This window comes from Pseudophryne corroboree, chromosome 6, assembly GCF_028390025.1.
Source record: "Pseudophryne corroboree isolate aPseCor3 chromosome 6, aPseCor3.hap2, whole genome shotgun sequence".
Classification (NCBI taxonomy): domain Eukaryota; kingdom Metazoa; phylum Chordata; class Amphibia; order Anura; family Myobatrachidae; genus Pseudophryne; species Pseudophryne corroboree.
Window position 1 is genome coordinate 319,155,006 of NC_086449.1, and position 14,747 is coordinate 319,169,752.

The following is a 14,747-nucleotide window of genomic DNA, read 5'->3' on the forward strand; positions in this document are numbered from 1 at the left end:
GTAAGCATGGGACCCCTTTCAGTCCGGCATGGTACGGGTGTCCGGTTTGTTTTTTTTAACAAGTACGTGGATTTATCTCTGGACCCTGGCTGAGGTGAGTATATTGATCTTTTCTTTTCAGGTATCCGTGGATTCTACATGGAGAAGAGGACCGATGTCGACGTGTGAACATAGGTAAGTATGTGTGTGTCGACGTATGAAATAAAGTTTTACTGTCACGGTGTGTGTGTCCTGTTTTTATTTGGGTATTTTTTTTCCAGTAGAACTACAGGTACCAGCGGGCCCGGTTTTCTCCCGCATGCTGGTACTTGTGGTTCTCCAAGTACCAGCTTGCGGGGAGGCTTGCTGGGACTTGTAGTTCTGGAAAAAACAATATTCTTGACATTTTACCAAGGCTATCAGCCTCCCATCCGCAGCCCTTGGATGGGGGGGACAGCCTCGGGCTTCACCCCTGGCCCTTGGGTGGCTGGGTGGGGGGGACCCCTTGATTGATTGATTGAAGGGGTCCCCACTCCCCCAGGGGTGACTAGTTGGATATTTAATGCCACGGCCGCAGGGCACTGTATAAAAGTGACCCCCGGCTGTGGTATTATCTGTCCAGCTAGTGGAGCCCGATGCTGGTGTAAAAAATACGGGGGACCCTTACTCGTTTTGTCCCCCGTATTTTTTGTACCAGCACCAGGCGCAGAGCCCGGTGCTGGTTTTAAAAATACGGGGGATCCCCTGTCAATTTTTTCCCCGCATTTTTAGAACCAGGACCAGCTCGAAGAGCCCGAGGCTGGTTATGCTTTGGAGGGGGGACCCCCGCCATTTTTTTCCGGGTTTTTCCCGTTTTTCCCCGTTTTTTAAATTCGCGGCAAAATCCGGCAAATCGGCCGTTTTTCGCCCGCGGGACTGTCAAATCCGTTTTTCATTGAATATGGTGAATTCCGGCAGCCACCTGCCGGAATTCACCTGTCGAATTGTGTCGAATTAAAAAACGGCGATAATTTGCCGCGATTCGCCGTGAATTGCATATACCCCATAGTCTCTGTAAAAAATGGTAACCTTTTGTCTAAACACTTTGTGGTTCAGAGTCAAATTGCAAGGGTTTTTGAATAGTACCTGCAGTATCAACTAGATTAGAATAAATTGCACAAAATGTATTATAGGCAATGCATGAGTTTCTTTTCTCTGTCTTGACATTTCATAATGAGCTTGGCCCTTTTAATTAGATTTTTGTTAATGAGTAATTTGGGTATGAAGGTCCTTGTAGATTAGTGTGTGTGTGTGTGTATGTATATATATATATATATATATATATTCTAATTGTAAAGTGCAACGAAATATGCTGCGCTATATAAGAAACTGCTAATACAGTGGGGATTGAAAGTTTGGGCACCCCAGGCAAAAATTTATTTTAGTGTGCAAAAAGAAGCCAAGGAAAGATGGAAAAATCTCCAAAAGGCATCAAATTACAGATCAGACATTCTTATAACATGTCAAAAAAAGTTTGATTTTATTTCCATCATTTTACACTTTCAAAAGAACAGAAAACAAAAAATGACGTCTGCAAAAGATTGGGCACCCTGCAGAGTTAATACCTTGTACTGCCCCCCTTTGGACAGCTGAGACCTGGCAGTGTCATGGATTGTTCTCAATCATCGTCTGGAAAGACCAGGTGATGTCAATCTCAAAGGATTTAAAAGCCCAGACTCATCTGACCTTGCTCCAACAATCAGCACCTTGGGTTCCTCTAAGCAGTTGTGTAGAACACTGAAACTGAGAATAGTTGATGCTCACAAAGCAGGAGAAGGCTATAAGAAGATAGCAAAGCGTTATTAGATGCCCATATCCTCTGTTCGGAATGTAATTAAGAAATGGCAGTCATCAGGAACAGTGGAAGTTAAAGCAAGATCTGGAAGACCAAGAAAAATATCAGACAGAACAGCTCGCAGGATTGTGAGAAAAGCAAGTCAAAATCCACGTTTGACTGCACAATCCCTCCAGGAAGATCTGGCAAACACTGGAGTTGTGGTACACTATTCCACTATAAAGAGATACTTGTACAAATATGGTCTACATGGAAGAGTCATCAGAAGAAAACCTCTTCTACGTTCTCACCACAAAAATCAGCATTTGAAGTTTGCAAATGAACATATAGACAAGCCTGATGCATTTTGGAATAAAGTTCTGTGGACCGATGAGGTTAAAATTGAACTTTTTGGCTGGAATGAACAAAGGTACGTTTGGAGAAGGAAAGGCACAGAATTTAATGAAAAGAACCTCTGTCCAACTGTTAAGCATGGGGGTGGATCAATCATGCTTTGGGGTTGTATTGCAGCCAGTGGCACAGGGAACATTTCACGAGTAGAAGGAAAAATGGATTCAATAAGATTCCAGCAAATTTTGGACGCTAACTTGATGCGATCTGTGAAAAAGCTGAAGTTAAAGAGAGGCGGGCTTCTACAAATGGATAAAGGCCCTCATTCCGAGTTGTTCGGTCATTGCCGATTTTCTCTATATTGCGATTAATCGCTTACTGCGCATGCGCATGGTTCGCAGAGCGCATGCGCTTAGTTATTTTACTCAAAAGTTAGGTATTTTACTCACGGCATTACGAGGATTTTTCTTCGTTCTGGTGATCGGAGTGTGATTGACAGGAAGTGGGTGTTTCTGGGCGGAAACTGGCCGTTTTATGGGTGTGTGTGAAAAAACGCTGCCGTTTCTGGGAAAAACGCGGGAGTGGCTGGAGAAATGGGGGAGTGCCTGGGCGAACGCTGGGTGTGTTTGTGACGTCAAACCAGGAACGAAACTGACTGAACTGTTCGCAGTGGCAGAGTAAGTGTCGAGCTACTCAGAAACTGCTAAGAAATTTCTAATCGCAATTATGCAAATCTTTCGTTCGCAATTCTGCTAAGCTAAGATTCACTCCCAGTAGGCGTCGGCTTAGCGCGTGCAATGCTGCTAAAAGCAGCTAGCGAGCGAACAACTCGGAATGAGGGCCAATGATCCTAAACACATCTCAAAATCCACGGTGGATTACATAAAGAGGCGTAAACTGAAGGTTTTGCCATGGCCTTCACAATCTCCTGACCTCAACATAATTGAAAATCTATGGATAGACCTTAAAAGAGTAGTGCATCACAGACAGCCCAAGAATCTCAAAGAACTGGAAGACTTTTGTAAGGAAGAATGGGCGAAGATACCTCAAACAAGAATTGAAAGACTCTTGGCTGGCTACAAAAAGCGTTTACAAGCTGTGATACTTGCCAAAGGGGGCAGTACAAGGTATTAACTCTGCAGGGTACCCAAACTTTTACAGATGCCATTTTTTGTTTTCTGTTCTTTTGAAAGTGTAAATGATGGAAATAAAATCAAACTTTTTTTGACATGTTATAAGAATGTCTAATCTGTAATTTGATGCCTTTTGGAGATTTTTCCATCTTTCCTTGGCTTCTATTTGCACATTAAAATGAATTTTTGCCTGGGGTGCCCAAACTTTCAATCCCCACTGTATATATATATATATATATATATATATATATATATGTATATATATATATATATATATATATATATACACTGCTCAAAAAAATAAAGGGAACACTAAAATAACACATCCTAGATCTGAATGAATGAAATATTCTTATTAAATACTTTGTTCTTTACATATTTGAATGTGCTGACAACAAAATCACACAAAAATTATCAATGGAAATCAATTTTATTAACCCATGGAGGTCTGGATTTGGAGTCACCCTCAAAATTAAAGTGGAAAAACACACTACAGGCTGATCCAACTTTGATGTAATGTCCTTAAAACAAGTCAAAATGAGGCTCAGTAGTGTGTGTGGCCTCCACGTGCCTGTATGACCTCCCTGCAATGCCTGGGCATGCTCCTGATGAGGTGGCGAATGGTCTACTGAGGGATCTCCTCCCAGACCTGGACTAAGCATCCACCAACTCCTGGACAGTCTGTGGTGCAACGTGGCATTGGTGGATGGAGCGAGACATGATGTCCCAGATGTGCTCAATTGGATTCAGGTCTGGGGAATGGGCAGGCCAGTCCATAGCATCAATGCCTTCGACTTGCAGGAACTGCTGACGCACTCCAGCCACATGAGGTCTAGCATTGTCTTGCATTAGGAGGAACCAAGGGCCAATCGCACCAGCATATGGTCTCACAAGGGGTCTGAGGATCTCATCTCGGTACCTAATGGCAGTCAGGCTACCTCTGGCGAGCACATGGAGGGCTGTGTGGCCCCCCAAAGAAATGCCACCCCACACCATTATTGACCCACTGCCAAACCGGTCATGCTGGAGGATGTTGCAGGCAGCAGAACATTCTCCTTGGCGTCTCCAGACTCTGTCACGTCTGTCACATGTGCTCAGTGAGAACCTGCTTTCATCTGTGAAGAGCACAGGGCGCCAGTGGTGAATTTGCCAATCTTGGTGTTCTCTGACAAATGCCAAACGTCCTGTAAGCACAACCCCCACCTGTGGGCGTCAGGCCCTCATACCACCCTCATGGAGTCTGTTTCTGATCGTTTGAGTAGACACATGCACATTTGTGGCTTGCTGGAGGTCATTTTGCAGGGCTCTGGCAGTGCTCCTCCTGTTCCTCCTTGCACAAAGGCGGAGGTAGCGGTCCTGCTGCTGGGTTGTTGCCCTCCTACGGCCTCCTCCACGTCTCCTGATGTACTGGCCTGTCTCCTGGTAGCGCCTCCATGCTCTGGACACTACGCTGACAGACACAGCAAACCTTCTTGCCACAGCTCGCATTGATGTGCCATCCTGGATGAGCTGCACTACTTGAGCCACTTGTGTGGGTTGTAGGGAGGTCATACAGGCACGTGGAGGCCACACACACTACTGAGCCTCATTTTGACTTGTTTTAAGGACATTACATCAAAGTTGGATCAGCCTGTAGTGTGTTTTTCCACTTTAATTTTGAGGGTGACTCCAAATCCAGACCTCCATGGGTTAATAAATTTGATTTCCATTGATAATTTTTGTGTGATTTTGTTGGCAGCACATTCGACTATGTAAAGAACAAAGTATTTAATAAGAATATTTCATTCATTCAGATCTAGGATGTGTTATTTTAGTGTTCCCTTTATTTTTTTGAGCAGTATATATATATATATATATATATATATATATATATCCTTATATACTTATGGCACTCCCATTCATAGTAACATCCACCTGGGTGCCCTCCTCCAAATGATATAGACCAACAGGGGGTACCTTCAACTATCATCCATAGAAAAAGGAAACCAGGCGGCACTCCAAGGGTTTTGTTTAAGCAAAAAGTTTTTGTATTAAAGTGACAGTGCAAACAAGTTAATCCAGCATAGTGCAGACCACCAGTCTGCACTATGCTGGATTAACTTGTTTGCACTGTCACTTTAATACAAAAACTTTTTGCTTAAACAAAACCCTTGGAGTGCCGCCTGGTTTCCTTTTTCTATGGATGATAGTTGAAGGTACCCCCTGTTGGTCTATATATATATATATATATATATATATTTTATTATTATTATTATTATTTTTTATTTTTTTTTATTTCCCTTACTCTAACTATTTATTTATTTGCTCTTTTTAATTGTCATTTTCAGTTTCTATTTCAATATCTTTTTAATAATTATATTAGATTTACACTAATATTTCGTGGTATTTTGTTATATTGTTTTTTTACTCATGTTTCTTTAGTTGATTCAAATTGATTGTATATTTTTATTGGAAAGGTCATAATAAGAAAAATATACATAAAAAAAGAAAACATACATTGGATTATTCGCAAAGTTTATACTAATTTTACTCTATCTGGATAAAATACAAATAAACTCCATTCAGGTATAAATTAGCACAGTTTGGAGAATATCAAATTAACACACTACTTGTACTAATTGTTCTTTTTTATTGAAATCTTGTACCGTACATCTTGTTTTAAATAATTTATTTTATTTAGGTATTATAAGTGACTGTGGGAATTATAAAATCATTGTCAATATTCTGTTCATAATGTTCTTAGATTCAATTCAGCTAAACGGCATCTCTACCTATATTTTAATTCATGTCCTCCAGCCGACAATTAATTATGTTCACATCATTGTTTGGAACATTCTGCTACCTTTTGGTTTTCAACATCTATGCAAAATTGATGACACTGCTCAAAGTGATAAAATCAGCACTAATCCACCAAAATCTATATACAGATAATTGTAAATCTCTTATGCAGAGCCATGGAAGGAGAGATTTGGATGATGTTATATTCAGTTGCATACTGTATCTATAATATGTCCAGATTATGTGGTGCACACTGGACCCTGACTCAGGGTAAAGGGGTGTCTACTCTGTACCCAATGCAGTGATTTAACTGGAGGCTGTCCGCGCCATGTTTCCAGTGATTTCTTTGGAAATATTCTTCCAGGCCACTGATCTTTTTCAAAAGAGTATGGCTTCAGAGGCGAAAAGTGTCTGATAGAATCAGAAAGACAAAATGGGACAGTATATGGAACATGTGAAATAGTGGAGATGATCAGGGGAGGGGCAAGGGTTTTTCTAATGTACCATATCTCATATCCATGTTTTATTTACTGATATATATCTATGAATGTTACTCTTCATATTTCAGTACTTACGGTAAGCTCTCTCAAGGAACAGCCAAGCAGAAATTCCATAGAATATCACCACGCAGACAATGTGACGACGGTAGTTCTCAATAAAACGCTTAAATTCCTGTATTTTCTGATGAAATTTGCTTCTCTGGTATTGTTCTTTTTTGGCCTCTGTGTATAAATTCTGTTCTTTTAATGTGTTGCTAGAACTTGTGGAAAAAATAATTATTAGTAACTTAAATATATGTGAATACAAGTTTATTAATATCTTTAATACACCCAATGAGAGGGTGCTTGCTTCCTTTGTCTTTTGCACACGACTTGAGGGCACTAGTCATGTTAGGAACTGGTACTTCCTTTTTACTTTCAAAATAACTGTACATATCAAGAGATTGTAAGGTTAATTAGGATAATATGATAATATTTATACCATAATATTTATACCAAATCACATTCTTTATATAGTAAAACATTTATACAGAGGATGATCCAATGCCATTGAAAGGGGTGTGGCTCTTATGTTGTGTGGGAACTCTACAATACTAGCCAAGATTCTGCACCTACTGTAGCAAGGGTCTGGTGCAAGGGACAATGGTCATTCTGATAGCTGTAATTGCAGCACTCAAAGTGTGTTTCCCTGCCCTTGCACAGTCAGATGCATGTTTGTACACCAAGGGAAGTGATTATACTGGCATTAACATAAAGTCATAGATGCGACAATGTCAACAGATGATAAATGCGTCTCAGGAGCACCTGACTCTAGAGAAATAGCCCCTATGATTACAGTGATGACAAAATACGTACTCTTTCTTTTTGCCTTTGCCTGTCAACAAGAGACACTCTTCTGCACATCTGATTGAAGACCTCAGAGCCATCCATACCTGTATGATGAACATGTTTTCAAATATCATACAGTATTTAGATCAAAACTTTTTAATGTCTAAAACACTGATATTTGTAATATACACAATGTAGATAATACCTGGCCAAGTTTAATTGGGGTGGACCAAACATATAATGTAACTACAGTATGTGACTAAGGACAGGAATGCATTCCAATATCTAAATCATCAGTGAGAGTTATAGAGCTATTCAGTGCTCCTCCCACCATTCAGTAAAAAAATAAGATTTTACTCACCGGTAAATCTATTTCTCGTAGTCCGTAGTGGATGCTGGGAACTCCGTAAGGACCATGGGGAATAGCGGCTCCGCAGGAGACTGGGCACAACTAAAGAAAGCTTTAGGACTACCTGGTGTGCACTGGCTCCTCCCTCTATGACCCTCCTCCAGACCTCAGTTAGGATACTGTGCCCGGAAGAGCTGACACAATAAGGAAGGATTTTGAATCCCGGGTAAGACTCATACCAGCCACACCAATCACACCGTATAACTCGTGATATTATACCCAGTTAACAGTATGAAATAAAAATGAGCCTCACTAACAGATGGCTCATAACAATAACCCTTTAGTTAGGCAATAACTATATACAAGTATTGCAGACAATCCGTACTTGGGATGGGCGCCCAGCATCCACTACGGACTATGAGAAATAGATTTACCGGTGAGTAAAATCTTATTTTCTCTGACGTCCTAGTGGATGCTGGGAACTCCGTAAGGACCATGGGGATTATACCAAAGCTCCCAAACGGGCGGGAGAGTGCGGATGACTCTGCAGCACCGAATGAGCAAACTCAAGGTCCTCCTCAGCGAGGGTATCAAACTTGTAGACTCTTGCAAAAGTGTTTGAACCCGACCAAGTAACAGCTCGGCAAAGTTGTAAAGCCGAGACCCCTCGGGCAGCCGCCCAAGAAGAGCCCACTTTCCTCGTGGAATGGGCTTTTACAGAATTAGGGTGCGGCAGTCCAGCTGCAAAATGTGCAAGTTGAATCGTGCTACAGATCCAGCGAGCAATAGTCTGCTTAGAAGCAGGAGCACCCAGCTTGTTGGGTGCATACAGGATAAATAGCGAGTCAGTTTTCCTGACTCAAGCCGTCCTGGAAACATATATTTTCAGGGCCCTGACTACGTCCAGTAACTTGGAGTCCTCTAAGTCCCAAGTAGCCGCAGGCACCAGAATAGGTTGGTTCACATGAAAAGCTGATACCACCTTAGGAAGGAATTGGGAACGAGTCCTCAATTCCGCCCTATCCATATGAAAATCAGATAAGGGCTTTTTCCTGACAAAGCCGCCAATTCTGATACACGCCTGGCCGACGCCAAGGCCAACAGCATGACCACTTTCCACGTGAGGTATTTTAGCTCTACGGATTTAAGTGGCTCAACCCAATGCGACTTCAGGAAATCCAACACCACGTTGAGATCCCACGGTGCCCCTGGAGGCACAAACGGGGACTGAATATGCAGCACTCCCTTAACAAAAGTCTGAACTTCAGGCAGTGAAGCCAGTTCTTTTCGGAAGAAAATGTACGGAGCCGAAATCTGGACCTTAATGGAACCCAATTTTAGGCCCATAGTCACTCCTGACTGTAGGAAGTGCAGAAATCGACCCAGTTGAAATTCCTCCGTTGGGGCCTTCCTGGCCTCACACCAAGCAACATATTTTTGCCATATGCGGTGATAATGTTTTGCGATCACATCTTTCCTAGCTTTAATCAGCATAGGAATGACTTCCTCCGGAATGCCTTTTTCCTTTAGGATCCGGTGTTCAACCGCCATGCCGTCAAACGCAGCCGCGGTAAGTCTTGGAACAGACAGGGCCCCTGCTGCAGCAGGTCCTGTCTGAGCGGCAGAGGCCATGGGTCCTCTGAGATCATTTCTTGAAGTTCTGGGTACCAAGCTTTTCTTGGCCAATCCGGAACCACGAGTATAGTTCTTACTCCTCTCCTTCTTATTATTCTCAGTACCTTGGGTATGAGAGGCAGAGGAGGGAACACATACACCGACTGGTACACCCACGGTGTTACCAGAGCGTTCACAGCTATCGCCTGAGGGTCCCTTGACCTGGCGCAATATCTTTTTAGCTTTTTGTTGAGGCAGGACGCCATCATGTCCACCTGTGGCCTTTCCCAATGGTGTACAATCATTTGGAAGACTTCTGGATGAAGTCCCCACTCTCCCGGGTGGAGGTCGTACCTGCTGAGAAAGTCTGCTTCCCAGTTGTCCACTCTGGGAATGAACACTGCTGACAGTGCTAACACATGATTTTCCGCCCATCGGAACATCCTTGTGGCTTCTGCCATCGCCATCCTGCTTCTTATGCCGCCCTGTTGGTTTACATGGGCGACCGCCGTGATGTTGTCTGACTGGATCAGCACCGGCTGGTGTTGAAACAGGGGTCTAGCCTGGCTTAGGGCATTGTAAATGGCCCTTAGTTCCAGAATATTTATGTGTAGGGAAGTCTCCTGACTCGACCATAGTCCTTGGAAGTTTCTTCCCTGTGTGACTGCCCCCCAGCCTCGAAGGCTGGCATCCGTGGTCACCAGGACCCAGTCCTGTATGCCGAATCTGCGGCCCTCTCCTTTATAAGGAGATCGTCCAAGTACGGGATAATTATAACTCCCATTTTTTTGTAGAAGTATCATCATTTCGGCCATTACCTTGGTAAAAACCCTCGGTGCCGGGGACAGACCAACGGCAACGTCTGGAATTGGTAATGACAGTGCTGTACCACAATTTTGAGGTACTCCTGGTGAGGAGGGTAAATGGAGACATGCAGGTAAGCATCCTTGATGTCCAGTGATACCATGTAATCCCCTTCGTCCAGGCTTGCAATAACCGCCCTGAGCGATTCCATTTTGAACTTGAACCTACGTATATGTGTTCAAGTATTTCAATTTTAGAATGGGTCTCACCGAACCATCTGGTTTCGGTACCACAAACATTTTGGAATAGTAACCCCAGCCTTGTTGAAGGAGGGGTACCTTGATTATCACCTGCTGGAAGTACAGCTTGTGAATTGCCACCAGTACTACCTCTCCTTTCTCCGAGGGCAGCAGGCAAGGCTGATTTGAGGTAACGGCGAGGGGGAGTCGCCTCGAACTCCAGCTTGTATCCCTGTGATACTACTTGCAGAACCCAGGGATCCACCTGTGAGCGAGCCCACTGGTCGCTGAAGTTCCCGAGACGCGCCCCCACCGCACCTGGCTCTACCTGTGGAGCCTCAGCGTCATGCGGTGGACTCAGAGGAAGCGGGGGAAGATTTTTGATCCTGGGAACTGGCTGTCTGGTACAGCTTTTTCCCTCTTCCCATGTCTCTGTGTAGAAAGGAAGCGCCTTTGACCTGCTTGCTTTTCTGAAGCCGAAAGGACTGTACCTGATAATACGGTGCTTTCTTAGGCTGTGAGGAAACCTGAGGTAAAAATGTTTCTTCCCAGCTGTTGCTGTGGATACGAGGTCCCAGAGACCATCCCCAAACAATTCCTCACCCTTATAAGGCAGAATCTCAATGTGCCTTTTAAAGTTAGCATCACCTGTCCACTGCCGGGTCCCTAATACCCTCCTGGCAGAATGGACATTGCATTAATTCTTGATGCCAGCAGGCAAATATCCCTCTGTGCATCCCTCATATATAAGACGACGTCTTTAATATGCTCTATGGTTATAGTATCCCTGTCCTGACAGGGTAACAGACCATGCTGCAGCAGCACTATCCATGCTGAGGCAATTGCAGGTCTCAGTATAGTACCTGAGTGTGTATATACAGACTTCAGGATATCCTCCTGCTTTTTATCAGCAGGCTCCTTCAAGTGGCCTTATCCTAAGACGGCAGTGCCACCTTTTTTGACAAGCGCGTGAGCGCCTTATCCACCCTAGGGGATATCTCCCAACGTGACCTATCCTCTGGCGGGAAAGGGTACGCCATCAGTAACTTTTTAGAAATTACCAGTTTCTTATCGGAGGAACCAACGCTTCTTCACACACTTCATTCACTCATCTGATGGGGGAACAAAACACTGGCTGCTTTTTCTCCCCAAACATAAAACCCCTTTTTTGTGGTACTTGGGTTAATGTCAGAAATGTGTAACACATTTTTCATTGCCGAGATCATGCAATGGATGTTCCTAGTGGATTATGTATATGTCTCAACCTCATCGACACTGGAGTCAGACTCCGTGTCGACATCTGTGTCTGCCATCTGAGGTAGCGGGCGTTTTTTTTTGAGCCCCTGATGGCCTTTGAGACGCCTGGGCAGGCGCGGGCTGAGAAGCCGGCTGTCCCACAGCTGCTACTTCATCCAGCCTTTTATGTAAGGAGTTGACACTGTCGGTTATACCTTCCACCTATCCATCCACTCTGGTGTCGGCCCCACAGGGGGCGACATCACATTTATCGGCATCTGCTCCGCCTCCACGTAACCTTCCTCATCAAACATGTCGACACAGCCGTACCGACACACCGCACACACACAGGGAATGCTCTGACTGAGGACAGGACCCCACAAAGTCCTTTGGGGAGACAGAGAGAGAGTATGCCAGCACACACCAGAGCGCTATATAATGCAGGGATTAACACTATAACTGAGTGATTTTTCCCAATAGCTGCTTGTATACACAATATTGCGCCTAAATTTAGTGGCCCCCCTCTCTTTTTAACCCTTTGAGCCTGAAAACTACAGGGGAGAGCCTGGGGAGCTGTCTTCCAGCTGCACTGTGAAGAGAAAATGGCACCAGTGTGCTGAGGGAGATAGCTCCGCCCATTTTTCGGCGGACTTCTCCCGCTTTTATATGGATTTCTGGCAGGGGTATTTTACACATATATAGCCTCTATGACTATATATTGTGTAGATTTGCCAGCCAAGGTGTATAATATTGCTGCTCAGGGCGCCCCCCCCAGCGCCCTGCACCCATCAGTGACCGGAGTGTGAGGTGTGCATGAGGAGCAATGGCGCACAGCTGCAGTGCTGTGCGCTACCTTGGTGAAGACCGAAGTCTTCTGCCGCCGATTGCCAGGACCATCTTCTTACTTCTGGCTCTGTAAGGGGGAAGGCGGCGCGGCTCCGGGACCGGACGATCGAGGTCGGGCCCTGTGTTCGATCCCTCTGGAGCTAATGGTGTCCAGTAGCCTAAGAAGCCCAAGCTAGCTGCAAGCAGGTAGGTTCGCTTCTTCTCCCCTTAGTCCCTCGTAGCAGTGAGTCTGTTGCCAGCAGATCTCACTGAAAATAAAAAACCTAAATATATACTTTCTTTTCTAGGAGCTCTGGAGAGCCCCTATTGTGCATCCAGCTCAGCCGGGCGGGCACAAGATTCTAACTGAGGTCTGGAGGAGGGTCATAGAGGGAGGAGCCAGTGCACACCAGGTAGTCCTAAAGCTTTCTTTAGTTGTGCCCAGTCTGCTGCGGAGCCGCTATTCCCCATGGTCCTTACGGAGTTCCCAGCATCCACTAGGACGTCAGAGAAAAAATATAAAAAAATATGTATATGTATCTATAGTGATATGAGGCCTAATTCAGAGTTGTACGCTAATGCATTTGCAATTGTGATTTTCTAGGCTATGGAACTGCTAATGTTAGCAAGTGAAGCTGCCGCCCAGAAATGAAAAGAGCCACCCACTGGAGCAAATGTTAACCCATTTGCAACTGCATGAACAATTGCAGCCTATACGCAACACTAAGGAACATTGATCGAGTAGGCTACACACACGGACTGCAGTAGTAGCTACGCAAGTGCCATGTTTCTCTGCGTACATGATCACAGACACACACCCCGAAAACGGCCATGACACACCTGCGTTTTTGCCCCCACTCCCCGTTATCATTGCCCAAACAGTCACTTCCTGTCAATCACTCTGCAAAGAAATCCTCAATGCATGCTGAATTGCAAAGCCACCTTTACACATGCGCAGTGTGATCAGAGCAAGTGCAGTCTGCCTGTAATCACCAATGCGAAAACATTGGCACAGTGTAAATCTCTGAATTAGGCCCATAGGGCACAACATAGGGATCATTTACAAAGATGGAGAAATATGGAGTTACTCTCTGTCTTGTGAAAGCAAGTGCCTTATTTTTGAATTAGTTTTTCTTTCTTTCACCCACACATGTACAGTATTACTACTAGTTTTTCTTTCTTTCGCCCACACATGTACAGTATTACTAGTTTTTCTTTCTTTCACCCACACATGTACAGTATTACTGTGACACTATAGGGAAGATTGCAAGAGGAACAGAACTTACAGTACGATAAAGATGCTCAAACTGGCTGCCTATCACTTCTCATACTGTACCTCTTTGTAATATTGATACAACATTTTTAAATTCAGTAGAATTATTGTAAAAAGGTAAATACATTTTTGGTAATTTTGAGACAAACAGGTCTGATTATGCATGCAGTCCCTTGCACACAATGTGCCATACAATGATTATGAATAACTTATATTCTGTATATTTGAGAGGCATGTACAGTATGGGATCAGTAGCTGAAGGGAATGCTGATCTTTGTATTGCCATATTGCAGGATCTTGTGGTGCCTCCAGGTGAGTTGTTTCTCAATTTAGAAGCACATTAATATCTGGCCCAAAGCAGGGCTAGTATTATGTAGCATATGACCACCTGCACAAAGATGGCTTAACGTTGCTGATAGCTATCAAACATTTGCAAATGTGTGTAACTGAGGGCTCCTGATGTTTTAAATCTGCACATATGTCTGAGATGCACTGTGTATTCATCCCAGGGGTACATACTGGGGGATGCAGATGAGAATTGCATGGAGATCCATTTGCATTGATTTGAACTTGAATGGCAAACTTAAAACACGATTGGAAAAAAATGTGTAGGAGATTACACACTGTAATTCTGTTCAATTTTTAATAGACAATTATTCAAAACCAATGTAAACAGTTGATGCCCTTGTCTTAATAATCTCAGCAATATCAAGTGCTAGTGGTGCTCATTGGTCCTTTGTAGAGAATTGTGATTTAATATGTGTAGATTTAATATGTACTGTATCGGTCATCCAGTAACCAGAACAAAAAGTAAATTGGCCAATTAACTTATCTAGTAAAAGACACACAAGGTTATGTATGGTAAATCAATGTGTTTTTTAGGTGACATTGAATGACTAGGCAAATATAGACAACTGGTCACCTAGTAACCACAATACAAACATGCCCATAGGCTAATTAATGTGTCCATCAAAAGACAAAGAAACGGCAATGTGGTAGCAGCTTCCTCTCTTGTTGTTTAGAAC

At 43.7% G+C, this 14,747-nt stretch overlaps 1 protein-coding gene across 1 annotated transcript in view; it reads right to left on the reverse strand.

Moving 5' to 3' along the window:
* The window catches only part of LOC134934547 (dual oxidase 1-like), a 435,381-nt gene that overhangs the window by 122,317 nt on the left and 298,317 nt on the right, over positions 1-14,747 (reverse strand). Inside the window, exons 22-23 of the mRNA XM_063929968.1 lie at positions 7,390-7,486; positions 6,630-6,814 (exon numbers count right to left, since the gene is read on the reverse strand). Coding sequence (XP_063786038.1) covers positions 6,630-6,814; positions 7,390-7,486 — 282 coding nt within the window. The remainder of the gene's footprint in view (positions 1-6,629; positions 6,815-7,389; positions 7,487-14,747) is intronic.